General features: G+C 41.4%; 1 protein-coding gene across 2 annotated transcripts in view; it reads left to right on the top strand.

Moving 5' to 3' along the window:
- The window catches only part of LOC126297612 (uncharacterized), a 229,024-nt gene that overhangs the window by 72,000 nt on the left and 144,283 nt on the right, over positions 1–12,741 (top strand). For both annotated transcript variants that reach the window (XM_049988617.1, XM_049988618.1), the window contains 2 exons: positions 1,457–1,822; positions 3,530–3,937. In XM_049988617.1, the coding sequence (XP_049844574.1) occupies positions 1,457–1,822; positions 3,530–3,937 (774 nt within the window). The remainder of the gene's footprint in view (positions 1–1,456; positions 1,823–3,529; positions 3,938–12,741) is intronic.

Consider the following 12,741-nt stretch of genomic DNA (forward strand, 5'->3'; position numbering starts at 1 on the left):
GTGAGAGTGTTACAATGTTTCTTGCTTCCAAACATATTATCTGCCAGCTTCTCTCGCATTGGCTGTGCAGAACGAGCAGCTGGCACACGCTCTCTTCTTTCCTGCTGTAATTCATTCTTGCAATAACAATTACAATCAATGTAAAATGATTTATTTCATTTTTAGACATTTCATCCTGGATTCACTTTCTTTCTTGTTTCATCTGATTGTCACCATCTTGTTTTGAAGCTGCTTAAAAGGTGTTAATGTTTTTACTATGTATTTGATTATGTAAACAGTGGCTGAATTCCTATTTGCAACCCACTTGGTAAATTATTAGAATATCTCATTACCAAATAAAATATTGTTTTGCATTCAGAATCGAGCAGTGTTTTTTGAAGCACATTTTCGCCTTTCAGCGTTACCATTACTTACAAAGCACCATAAATGTTTATACACGGTATTGATTCATGTATGTGAACTTTTGTTCCAAACCTGTTCAAATGCAACAATATGGTAGTATTTAATGATGTGTCCTCTCACTTTTTCACAAAACTATCATATTTCAAGCTGAGCGTAGATTATTGTGGTAGCTAGTTCGTAGTTTCTGGTGTGTCCCTCGCATTAATATGCGTGAGTCAAATGTAACATGATTGTTTGAGCAAGGTCAGTAGTGTATCCAGCTCTTCAGTGTATCAGGACTGTTGGTTGTCAAGTATCATTTGCTGTACCTACCCTTCCAAATTCTATGAAATAAATCATCATGTGTCTTAAATAGCCAAAGCTTCGTCTGCAAACGTAAGACAACTCCTATATCACTCAATTAAACAACATAAAAATGATGACCTCAGCGTCTATAGTTTCATCTGCAAATATAAGACGACCCTACAACTTTTGACTGATGAATTTGGGAAAACACCTTGTCTTATAATTGAATAAATACAGTATTTTGTGAGTTAATAGCACCACATATTAACATCCTAAATGTCTCAAGTGAGGATAGACAATATGCAGGGCTAGATGTTCAGTAGGTTTTGTATTTAAGTCATAAGTTTGATGAGGCATTTTCTAGTTCATATATTATGCCATGCTCAAAGGTATTTCACAGATCTATTAAGGTCCATTAAGTTCTGACATGTATGGTTGATTTTGTCACTTCTGTTGCAAGTGATGTCCACTTAAACAGCCTGAGAATTCAGTGTCCGATGCCCTCGACCATCTTACCACGTATTAACTCTCCTTATGTCTTGTTTAACACCATGGAATGAGATATCGGTGATATAAACGTGCAAATTTATTGTCTGTACATGGTGTCATGAACAATTGTGATTGATTAGTGTATATAGATTGACAGTCTGACTTCAGATGGAAAGTACATTTTTGTTTTGCTTATTTATAATTGTCAACCCATATACTTGACTATTTGACCTTTTCTTCCTCAGATTGAATGTGTGTATCATATTATTCTTTTTTCCAGATCTTCAGCCATTAAATGACACTGAATTGTCGGAAGAGATTACTTCAACATCCTCAGTACATCAATCAAAAACCCGATTGCAGGAGTTTGTTCCAGGAAAATTAGAACAATCTTTGGATGAGGATAATAGTCAAAATTTGTTTTGTGAAAACTTGATCAAGAACTGCAACGTTACTGAAAGATGTGTAGTGGGTAGCAGGCATGCTTCACTACAAACTAAATATGTTGACACTGAAAATGGGAGGGAAAATGGACATACGGGCACAAATGTGACCTGTCTGATGTCAGCAGACAGATCAGATAGAGACAACCAAATGTCTGCTGATGTTCACTCAACAAACTCCATTCTGCCAGATGTTTCTGAAAGTGAGTATCATGTTGCTGATCCTAGTACCAGCTCAGTTAGGGGGGGTGCTACCACCAATGGTACTAAAAGATCCAGGCAGGCTTGCTGTGGTGGATGACAGTGATGGTGATGGTGACTATGATAAGATGATGATGATGATTAATAATAATAATAATAATAATAATAATATATTTAATGGTGTAAATCTGCCCTCAACCCAGATATACATTTTCAATGCCACCTAGCTTAACTAAAACTTGTACATTTTCAAAATGGTAAGTTTTTGCATTGCGCCTGTCCCTTAAATTCAAGCCACAAGTTGTAATATTCACATTTGCAAATCATTTCCAAAGTTGCAAATACCAGTAAGTGTCCTTGGAGTAATCAAATGTCTAACTCCAAAACTTTGCGTAGATACGTGTACACTCTCAGCCACTAAACTGCAACAGTGACAAGGTGTTTGAAGAAGTGTTTCACTTTGTTGCCCAACATTATCCACAGGTGGCAGTACTTGTTGTACTGCTGTCCTGCAGGGGATGAATGACTAGCAACATGAGAAGTTAATGAAATAGATGCTGAGTGGCCTGATCCACAAGGTGGTTTCATTGTGCACTCTGTATTGTCTTATAAGTTAATACACCAGGTACTGACATGTATGCAACGGTAAGGGTGACACCATGTGTAATAAGCACCACCAAGGCCCAGTTATCCCCTACAGTTTGTGTTTGAATCACATATTTGAATGAACAAAATCTAGTGCATTATGGTAACATAATGCCCAAAGGTATTTAATATATTTATAAGGTCCCATAATTACTGGCAAAAACATTTGCTGACTCTTGTCAGCTCTGTTGAAACTAATAATGTTCACTTTAACAATGTTATTATGCTCTGCCAAATGCCCTCACATGATGTATCAAAGTAACTCAGCTGTTGTCTTTTTTAATATTAATGTAAATAAGATTAGAGATGTTAATTATTAGGTAAAGCTGTCATCAGCCCTAATGTTGGTGTGAACACTGCATTGCGTTACTAGACATGGGGTCGCCCCTTGGTGGTGGTATGTCGTCTTCCTCCACCCTTACACAGCCAGTTTAACGTGGACTGCAATCCGTAGTGCAACTCGACATTTTTCTCGTTACCAAACATTTTGGAATTAACTGATTCTGCAACATGTTGGTTAAATTTTTGTAACAGGCTAAATCGTAAGACACCTATGAGGTATTACTTACACAATGTTGATGTTGCATAGTTAAAAATCTAGTGTAACTGGAGGAGTATTTCACATCTAGAATGGTTCATAAGCGAGAAGTGAAAGAATAATCATACATAGCATGTCTCTGGTTGCTCCCTTACCTTCAGTCACACAGTCATGGCATAGCAAGTTCCACAAACAATACGAGACTGGAATAGAAGGGAGAACCGATAGAGGTGCTCAAAGTACCCTCCGCCACACACCGTCAGGTGGCTTGCTGAGTATGGATGTAGATGGAGATGTAAGATGTAAGAGAGCTGCAGATACAAATTTATTCACTGTACACAAATGCTTGGATACTTGCGATTGATTAGTGTAGATAGATTCATAGTCTGACTTCTCAGATGAAAAGTACATACTTATTGTGTTTCTTTATAATTTAGAATTGTCATTTTTGACTATTCTTGCATTCAGTTTGCTGAGATTAATTGCGTGTATTACAAAATTCCTTTTTTTGTGTTTGTATTTACAGGTTTTGAGTTGGTAAGTGACATTGAATTGTCAGGAGAGATTACTCCAGCATCTTCATTACAACAATCTGAAACCCAAATGCAGGAATTTGTGACAGGAAGACCAGAAAAATCTTCAGATGACAATAAAAGTCAAGAGTCACATTGTGAATACTTGATGAAGAACTGGAATGTTACTGAAAGACTTGTAATGGACAGCAGGCACACACCATTACGAACTGGAACTCTTGACATTCAAACTAAGAGGAAAAATGGAGATATGGATGCAAATGATGGTGGTATTGTCTGTGATGAGAAGTTAATGTCAGCAGACATATCAGATGGAGACAACCAAATGTCTATGGCTTCGTTTGAGGATACGACTGTTGATGTACATTTGAGCAACTCTTTTCAGCCAGATAACGTTGAAAGTGAGTATCACTTTGATGGTAGTATCAGCTAGAATGGTACATTTCTGTCAGAAACTTCATCTTGAATAGTTTTAGAAGTAAATGCATTCACATCCTTGCTGTGTTTTGTTGTTAGCTTGTGGGAAAGAGGGAGGTGAATTGAAATATATACAACACATATTGTGAAACTTATTCTTCTGGCACTCATAGTTTAATTTTTCACACTTTTGATTACTGTCTAATAGAATAATAACTGGGACTCAGAGCTATAAGATCTTAAAGCGTAGCACACCATAACTGCCAATTTTGTTGGCACTGACTAGTGCTATTCTTATTTTCTGTTGAAGGGATGTATTTTTATTATAGTTTTATTTTCTTTATCATCACAGTTATCCATAAAGTAGTGAGAGCCATTTTTTTGGTAGTTTAATAGAAGTCTGGAAGTGGTTTGTTTAGATACTGCTTTAAACACACTTTCTTTGAACTTCAAAAATTGCTAACTGAAAGTCCTTGCATTAAGAACTGTAACATATGCTACAAACTTCAATGCATTCTGATACTTATGTGGTGTAGTGACTCTTTCTGTTGCTGTCGACTGTGAAGGTACAGGTTTTTACTTTGTGTTCACACACTGCAGCATCAATCTTAGCACCATTACTATTTGTGCAGGTATGGTTACCACTGTCCTGCATAGTAAGTTTTCTTAAGTCTGATGTCTACTTCATCACTCTTTATCCTTAAACACTACTTACACAATTGTGACATTTTCTCTTTATTTCTTTATATTTTTGCAGTACGGTGTCACAATCTGCTAATGTGCAAAGATTGAAAATATTTCAAATGTTGACAGATTTTTGTAGCAGTGAAGCAAATCCTTGTGTTCCCTTTCATAATCTGGTAGTCTCTCTCTCTCTCTCTCTCTCTCTCTCTCTCTCTCTCTCTCTCTCTCTCTCTCTCTCACACACACACACACACACACACACACACACACAGTGTTAAAAAATTCTTGATGTCAATAATCTTGGCCTTGTCTAAATCATTAAGTGCTAAGAGAAACTATGTAAATCACAAGCAAAAAACTGTGCAGTACATTTTGTAAGATTTGTGAACAAAAAGCTGAAATCGGTGACAGAAATGAAAGTGAAGCAGGTGTGTTCCGGAGGTGACATTTTATGAGAGTAAAACTTAAAGGTATTGAGGATGCAAATAAAATTTGAGATGCTCTCTCTTCAAGCTTCATTCCATCCCAAATCACATCAAGATGTTAGGTGGCAAATGAAAGGTTGAAAAAGTGAACCACGTTTTGGAAAAAAACATTACTGGGCATTAGATTACAGTGTTAAAATTTCTGATAGTAGGGAGGATAAAATGGATGATGAAACTGTTAAGAAAGCCAAAGATTTTGATGCAGTGGCAGAGTTAATGAAAGAGAAAGTGGATAGTGTAAGATCATTTGGGAAAAAAAATCAAGTTTCAACTTAAGCACCTCTCTCTTGGTCAAAGAAGAGAGAAAAATGCAATATTTGACATTAATGAGTATGTGGTTCAACAGCCGAAGAAATTGAAAACAGAAATGGGCATTTGGTCAATTGAAACTTCCTGGTAGATTAAAACTTTGTGCCAGATTGAGACTTAAACTTGGGACCTTTGCCTTTCACAGGCAAACACTCTACCATCTGAGTTACCCAAGCATGACTCGCAACCCATCCTCACAGCTTCAGTTCTGTCAGTACCTCGGCTCCCACCTTCCAAACTTCACAGATGCTCTTCTGCGAACCTTGCAGAAGTAGCAGTCTTCTTCTGTGAAGTTTGGAAGGTAGAAGAAAATTCAGAGTCACCACTGGACAAGGAATGGTTGTGTGATCCATACTCTTAGTGTGATGTGATAAATGAGGAAAATAAATTGGTAATAGTAAACTATTGGTTCACAAGTGATGATATGGAGCACGATGTAGAATTTGAAAATGCTACTCTGAAAAAAATGGTTAAGTTTTTGACTAAATACTACCCGCGAGTCAAGAAACTGCAATAATTCACTGAAGAATGTACTGCACTATATCAAAATAGAAAGAGCCTTAAAAACTTGGGTGAACACATTGGGAGGGTCAGTAAAACATATGATGAGAGAAGATAGTCCTCAGAGGACTATATACAAATACTAACAACATTTGGTTTTCAAGCTTTTTCGAGGCTAATATTGACTTTTTAATATATTTTAATTTTTTCCCACTTGTTAGGGAAAATCAATGCAGATAACCTACACAAGAGCTTAGAGAAGAGATTTTTGGTAACCGTACAATACCTGGTACCAGGAATTTTGACAGTTTCGAACCACTTTCCTGTTGTTCATTAGAACTTACAAGAATAACTTGTTCTGTAAAGCCTTCCTTGATTTTCTCATTCAATGAAACTGCCTCTCAATGGACACTCATCCTTCCTTATCCTTGTTAGGGAAAATCAATGCAGATAACCTACACAAGAGCTTAGAGAAGAGATTTTTGGTAACCGTACAATACCTGGTACCAGGAATTTTGACAGTTTCGAACCACTTTCCTGTTGTTCATTAGAACTTACAAGAATAACTTGTTCTGTAAAGCCTTCCTTGATTTTCTCATTCAATGAAACTGCCTCTCAATGGACACTCATCCTTCCTCAAGTCTTTTATAGCAGCCGTTTATGATGACAGATAGTACTTTGCTTTTATCAGGAAGCTATATGATGGACGAGATGCTGAAATAATCTTTTTCCACCCCCCTTGGACTCATTCTGGGTGAGAAAGAAGACTCTTGTGTCTTTGGAAGACATTTTATGTACTGTTGTTGTACCAGAGTCAACCACATTAGGAAGAAAGTATTACTTTAATCAAAAAGATATGATGTTAACAGAATCCAGTTTCACAGTGGATTAAAAATGGAGATGCTGTTTCAACTTTCAATTAAAAACTCAAAATATCTTCACTGCTGAACATGTATATTTTAAATTTATACATTTGTCAACATAGAATAATTGTTGTTTAAATGTGCTCATTTGATACCCATAAATAAAGATAAATATTAGTAATGCAGATTCTTCAATTAAAATTATAACTTTTGGCTCTCTACTTTTATAATTTTAACAAAATGTGAAACACGCACTAAAGCTTATAAGTCTACATAATGTATTTTAAATGACCTTCTGAACAATGATATGAATAACTTTTGGACAGAAATGAAAATCCCATGTCTGTAAAAACTCGTGATGTCTTTCGTTCATCATATTTGATTATCAATAAAAAGTCTTGATAACAGCTTTGTCCGAAAGTATTTTGCATATTTAACAAATCACTGTTGGACCTATAATAGGTCAAGTTGATTTTCTATGTTCCCAGAAGTCAAACAGAGTTACTAAACATTCTTTCCCATGAAGATACATTCTTTTTCTAGTATCTGGAAAAATCTGACAGTGATGCAAAAGTAAGCCAAGCTACTCCCAGCCCATCCAAGTAATACAACCAAACTGGAAAGATTCAGCCACAGTATTTATGTATGCTTTTTGAAAACTTGCCGTTTTTATTTTTCTGTCATAAACTATATGGAAGTGCCCAGAATGAGATTTTCACTCTGCAGCGGAGTGTGCACTGATATGAAACTTCCTGGCAGATTAAAACTGTGTGCCGGACCGAGACTCGAACTCGGGACCTTTGCCTTTCGCGGGTAAGTGCTCTACCAACTGAGTTAGTCTCGGTCTGGCACACAGTTTTAATCTGCCGGGAAGGTTTTTACCTACGTCCGGTGACAGACACTTGTAACTGTAAGACAGTCTCTCTTCTTCGCTTTCTATGCTGGAAAGTTTCTGTCCTTTCTTTGTCCTTCTCTTTTCCTTGCCTCTTCTCTTTACCCTCTTTTCCGGTGCGGCGTTTGAGACGTTTCCCTTTCCCTTTGTTCCTCCCTGTGCGTGTCTGAAGGCTGACCCACGCATTCCCACACGTAGCCGGTGACGGGGTAGAGCATAATTCCCTGCCCCTGGTAGACAGGTCGGACATGTACATACTCCCTGGTAACGGCCAGGCCCAGTGAGGGGTGATTACTCCAGCTGGTACCTTCTGAAAGTGCCGATTGGTCCCTCTGTTCGTTTCTCGGGAGGTGTGACCTGAGGTGTGAACAACCGCCTAAGGCAGGAGTGCCCTCAGAGAGGGCCCCCACAAGGAAGGAGCGCGCCATCGGAGACGCCGGTAATCATGGGGGATACTTCTGCAATTATTTCCTCATCCTTTACTATGTCTGCTCACAAGCGAAAGTTAAATGATTCTCAGCCACGGACAATTCTTCCATCATTGCCACTGTTCCTTGATGTTTCTCGGTCGGACGAAGGTCAAGACTTCTCCACAGTCAACCCTTTCATTATTCAGAAAGGTGTCGACGCAATTGCAGGTTCTGTAAAGTCTTGTTCCCAATTATGAAATGGCACCTTGTTGTTAGAAGCAGTCAGTGCCTTCCAGGCACAAAAATTGCTGCGAACTTCACTGCTACACAACTCCCCTCTCCGGGTGGAAGCACACTGCACTTTAAATTCATCATGTGGGGTGGTTTATACAAGCTCCCTCGATGGATTGTCCGTCGAGGAAATTCAAAACTACCTGTATGACCAGGGCGTAACGGCTGTTAGTCATGAAAAGGGTTGACAAGGACTAGGTTCCAACCCGTACTCTTTTCTTGACATTTGACAGAGTTCAACTTCCATCAAACATAAATGCGGGCTATGAGATAATTTCAGTTTGCCCTTACATCCCTAACCCTACACTTTGCTATCGGTGTCAGCGGTTCAATCATACCAGCCAGTTGTGTTCCAACCTGGCCAAATGTGTTACGTGTGGCAAGGATGCCCATTAGGGTGCTTGTCCACCTACATCCCCTCGTTGCATCAACTGTATGGGTGACCATGCTGCTTCCTCTAAAGATTGCCCCATTTTCAAAGATGAACGGCTTATTCAGGAAATCAGAGTGAACGAAAAGGTGTCAACATTTGCTGCTCGTAAGTTATTTGCCAGTCGAAAGCCCACTGTGCCTCCCGCAGGTAAATACAGCACTGTCCTTGCATCTCCTCGGCCTACTGAGGCAGCCACGCAGACATGTGATCTCACCTTTAGTGCCACGGTCGTCAGATCGTCCAGTGCAAAGATCGCCCGATAAACCTCCCCACTATCACCTGCTCACTCTACGACTCACCCTTCATCGGCTTCTGTTAAATCACAAGCCTGAAAACCAGACACCCGGACTTCCAAGAAAGAGCTTACTCGTGAAGATTTTTTATGTACCCTGACTTCACAACGATTGATTCCTCCCTCATCTGAATGTGCTGTTTTGAAGAAGGCTCATAAGAAACCCAGTTCCTCTCCTTCTCCGCCACAGCATGTCTCATCTACGGTGGCCCTTGGCGGTAACCGCCCTTGGCTGTTTTCCGTGTTGCCAAGGCACACTGCTGATGGCCGATCAACCAGCCAATCGCTGGTGGCAGGAGCTGCTCCTGAACAACCTATGGATCAGGACCTTCTGCCTTCGGCTGAATGCCGTTCCACACTGTCGGACGCCGGCTCTGAGCAGCCGTTGAGTTGAGAGGAACCGTGCTAAAATTTGTCCCTTTTCTGTCCACCCTATGTCCATTATCCATTGGAATATCCACAGCATTAGAGCCAATCGGGATCAATTGTCAATCTTCTTACGATCCTACTCGAGGGTCATCTTCTGTCTTCAGGAAACAAAGCCGCATCGCCACGATTGCTTTGTTTTCTCTCATTTTCAGTCAGTCCGGTTTGATCTCCCCTCTGTTGATGGCACTCCAGCACTTGGAGGACTCATGATTCTTCTCCATGATACTGTCCATTATCACCCAATTCCCTTCAACAGTTCCTTCTAAGCTGTTGCTGTCCGTCTTTCCCTGTCTGGATACACCTTCTCTCTTTGTAGTGTATACATTCCATCGTCCACACCGATGGCAAGAGCTGATCTCCTTCATCTCCTTGGTCAGCTCCCACCCTCCTATTTGCTGGTTGGTGACTTCATTGGGGATCTCCGCATCCTTGTCCACAAGGCTCCATATTGATTGATGTCTTCTACCAAGCGGATGTTGTTTGCCTCAATGCTGGAGACACTACATTTTTGTCTGCCTCCACGACAAATTTCTCTCATCTGGACCTTTCAGTCGGTACTGTTCAGCTAGCTCAATGCTTTGAATGGTGTGCTCTTGCTGATACACATTTGGGTGACCATTTTCCATGTGTCCTTAGATTGCAGCCACAACTGCCATCTATGCGACTGAGACGCTGGAAGGTTGCCCAAGCCGATTGGACACTTTTCCTAGCGTCAATGATCAGGTCACTCATATTACAGAAGTTATTCTTACATCCACGGAACGTTCAATAGCTCGCACCTTCGATTTGCTCTGGTGCCCCCCGCAGTTTGTTGGTGGAACGAGGCGTGCTGTGACGCAATACGTTAGTGGCGACACACTCTTCTCATTTTCCGCCACCATCCTACTTTGGCCAACTGTATTCGCTATAAGCAGTTATGTGCGCGATGCCGTTGCATCATCCACGATAGCAAGAAGGCACTGGGACTTCTTTACTAGCTCTTTTAACACCTCCACTCCCTCATCTGAAGTTTGGAGATGAATTCGACAGTTATCTGGTGCACCTGGTTTCTCCCCGATCTCTGGGCTCACTGTCGCACATGATAGCTTAGTGGACCCTGTCGCAATTTCTAACTCATTGGGTCAACACTTTGCTGAGATTTCGAGGTCTTCAAATTACCCACCAGCCTTTCTCCCGTTAACACCTGCCCAATGCGGTTTCTGAAAGCATTGTTCTGCAGTTGACCATCTTGTTGCTCTCTCCACTTATATCATGAACAATTTTCTCAGGAAACGCCAAACAGTAGCAGTATCTTTTGATCTGGAGAGAGCATATTGGAGGACAGGCATCCTCTGCACACTGTTCTCTTGGGGCTTTCAAGGCCGGCTGCCCCTTTTTATTCATGAATTTATGGCAGAGCACACATTTAAAGTGCGAGTGAACACTACTCTCTCCTCTACTTTCTCCCAAGAAAACGGGTTATCCCAGGGCTCCATGCTATGTGTTGTACTGTTTGCCATTTTCATAAATCCAATTGTGGATGGTCTCCTTCCCGATGTCTGGGGCTCCCTCTGAGTGGACGATCTTGCTATCTACTACAGCTCTCAATGGACCAGCCTTCTTGAATGATGTCTTCAATGATGTCTCGATCGCCTCCACTGTTGGAACATCGAAACTGGCATCGTATGGAGTTTCTTCTGCCTTCCGTACATCTAGGCCCTGTCAACCTTTCATTCGCAGATGTCACTAAATTCTTGGATCTTATGTTTGACAGAAAACTGTGCTGGTCCTCCCACGTTTCCTATCTTTCGACTCGCTGTCTGCGATCCCTCAACACCCTCCATGTACTGAATGGTACCTCCTGGGGAGCGGACCGAGTGGTCCTTCTCCGCCTCTATCGCGCCTTAGTGTGCTCGAAATTAGACTATGGAAGCATAGTTTACTCCTCTGCTCGGCTGTCTATTCTTTGGCGTCTTACTTTGTCCATCACCATGGATTGCGTTTAGTATCTGGAACTTTTTGCACCAGCCCTGTGGAAAGCCTTTATGCTGAGACTGCTGAACCTCCGCTGTCCAGTCGGCGAGCTGCCCTCCTGAGTCGCTATGCTAGCCATCTGTCTTCCATGCCCGCTAATCCGGGCCATGACCTTTTTTTCGACACCACCTTGGATTTAGGTTATGCAGGCTACCCTTCCTTTCTACCACCACCGGGAGTCCGGTTCTGTCAACTGTGATGTTCTCTTTCCTTCCACTTTCCTAAAACTTTCTTGACAACTGGGGGGACAGCACCGACTTGGCTCCGCCCACGGACCTGCCTGCTCTGTGACCTTTGTCAGCTTCCCAAGGATGGTACCCCTTCTCTCGTTTATTGTCGGGCATTTGCTGCTCTATGCGCACAAATGAGGGATGCCACATTTACCTACACTGACAGCTCAAAAACATTGTTTGGTGTTGGGAGTGCCTATATTGATGGCGACACCCCTAATCGATTTCGGCTTCCCAACCAGTGTTTGGTTTTTACGGTGGAGCTTTACGCTGTTCTTCAGGCTGTCAAATACATCCGTCGCCATCAACAGGTACAGTATATTATATGCTCAGATTCGCTCAGCTGTCTCCTCAGTCTCCAAGCTCTCTACCCTGTCCACCCTCTGGTCCATTGGATTCAACACTGCCTTCACTTGCTACACTTGGATGGCACCTCTGTGGCGTTCCTATGGATCCCAGGGCACATTGGTATCTGTGGAAACGAGTCTGCTGATACAGCGGCCAAGGCTGCAGTTTGTCTTCTTCAGCCTGCTGTTCGCATGCTTCCCTTCGCCAATCTACAGAATGGTTTGTGTCATCCTGTTGCTCTTTTATGGCATGCACATTGGTCTACACTTCCCAATAATAAATTGTGGGACGTGAAAGCTCTAACCTGGGCTTGGACCTCTTCCTCCCAAACTCGCCTTCGGGAGGAGGTAATTTTAACTAGACTCCGGATAGGGCACTGTCTTTTTAGCCATCGACATCTTTTAAGTGGCAATCCTCTCCTGCTTTATTCCCATTGCTCTCGACTGTGGACGGTGAGACAGCTACTTGAATGCCCCTATTTTACTCCATTACGTCCTCGTCTACAGCTGTCACCTGATATATCGTCCATTTTAACAGATGACACGCGCTCAGTCGATTGCATTCTCGAGTTTATTAGTGTCACTGAGATGATGTCATTCATTTGAAGC

This window comes from Schistocerca gregaria, chromosome X (genome assembly GCF_023897955.1).
Source record: "Schistocerca gregaria isolate iqSchGreg1 chromosome X, iqSchGreg1.2, whole genome shotgun sequence".
Classification (NCBI taxonomy): domain Eukaryota; kingdom Metazoa; phylum Arthropoda; class Insecta; order Orthoptera; family Acrididae; genus Schistocerca; species Schistocerca gregaria.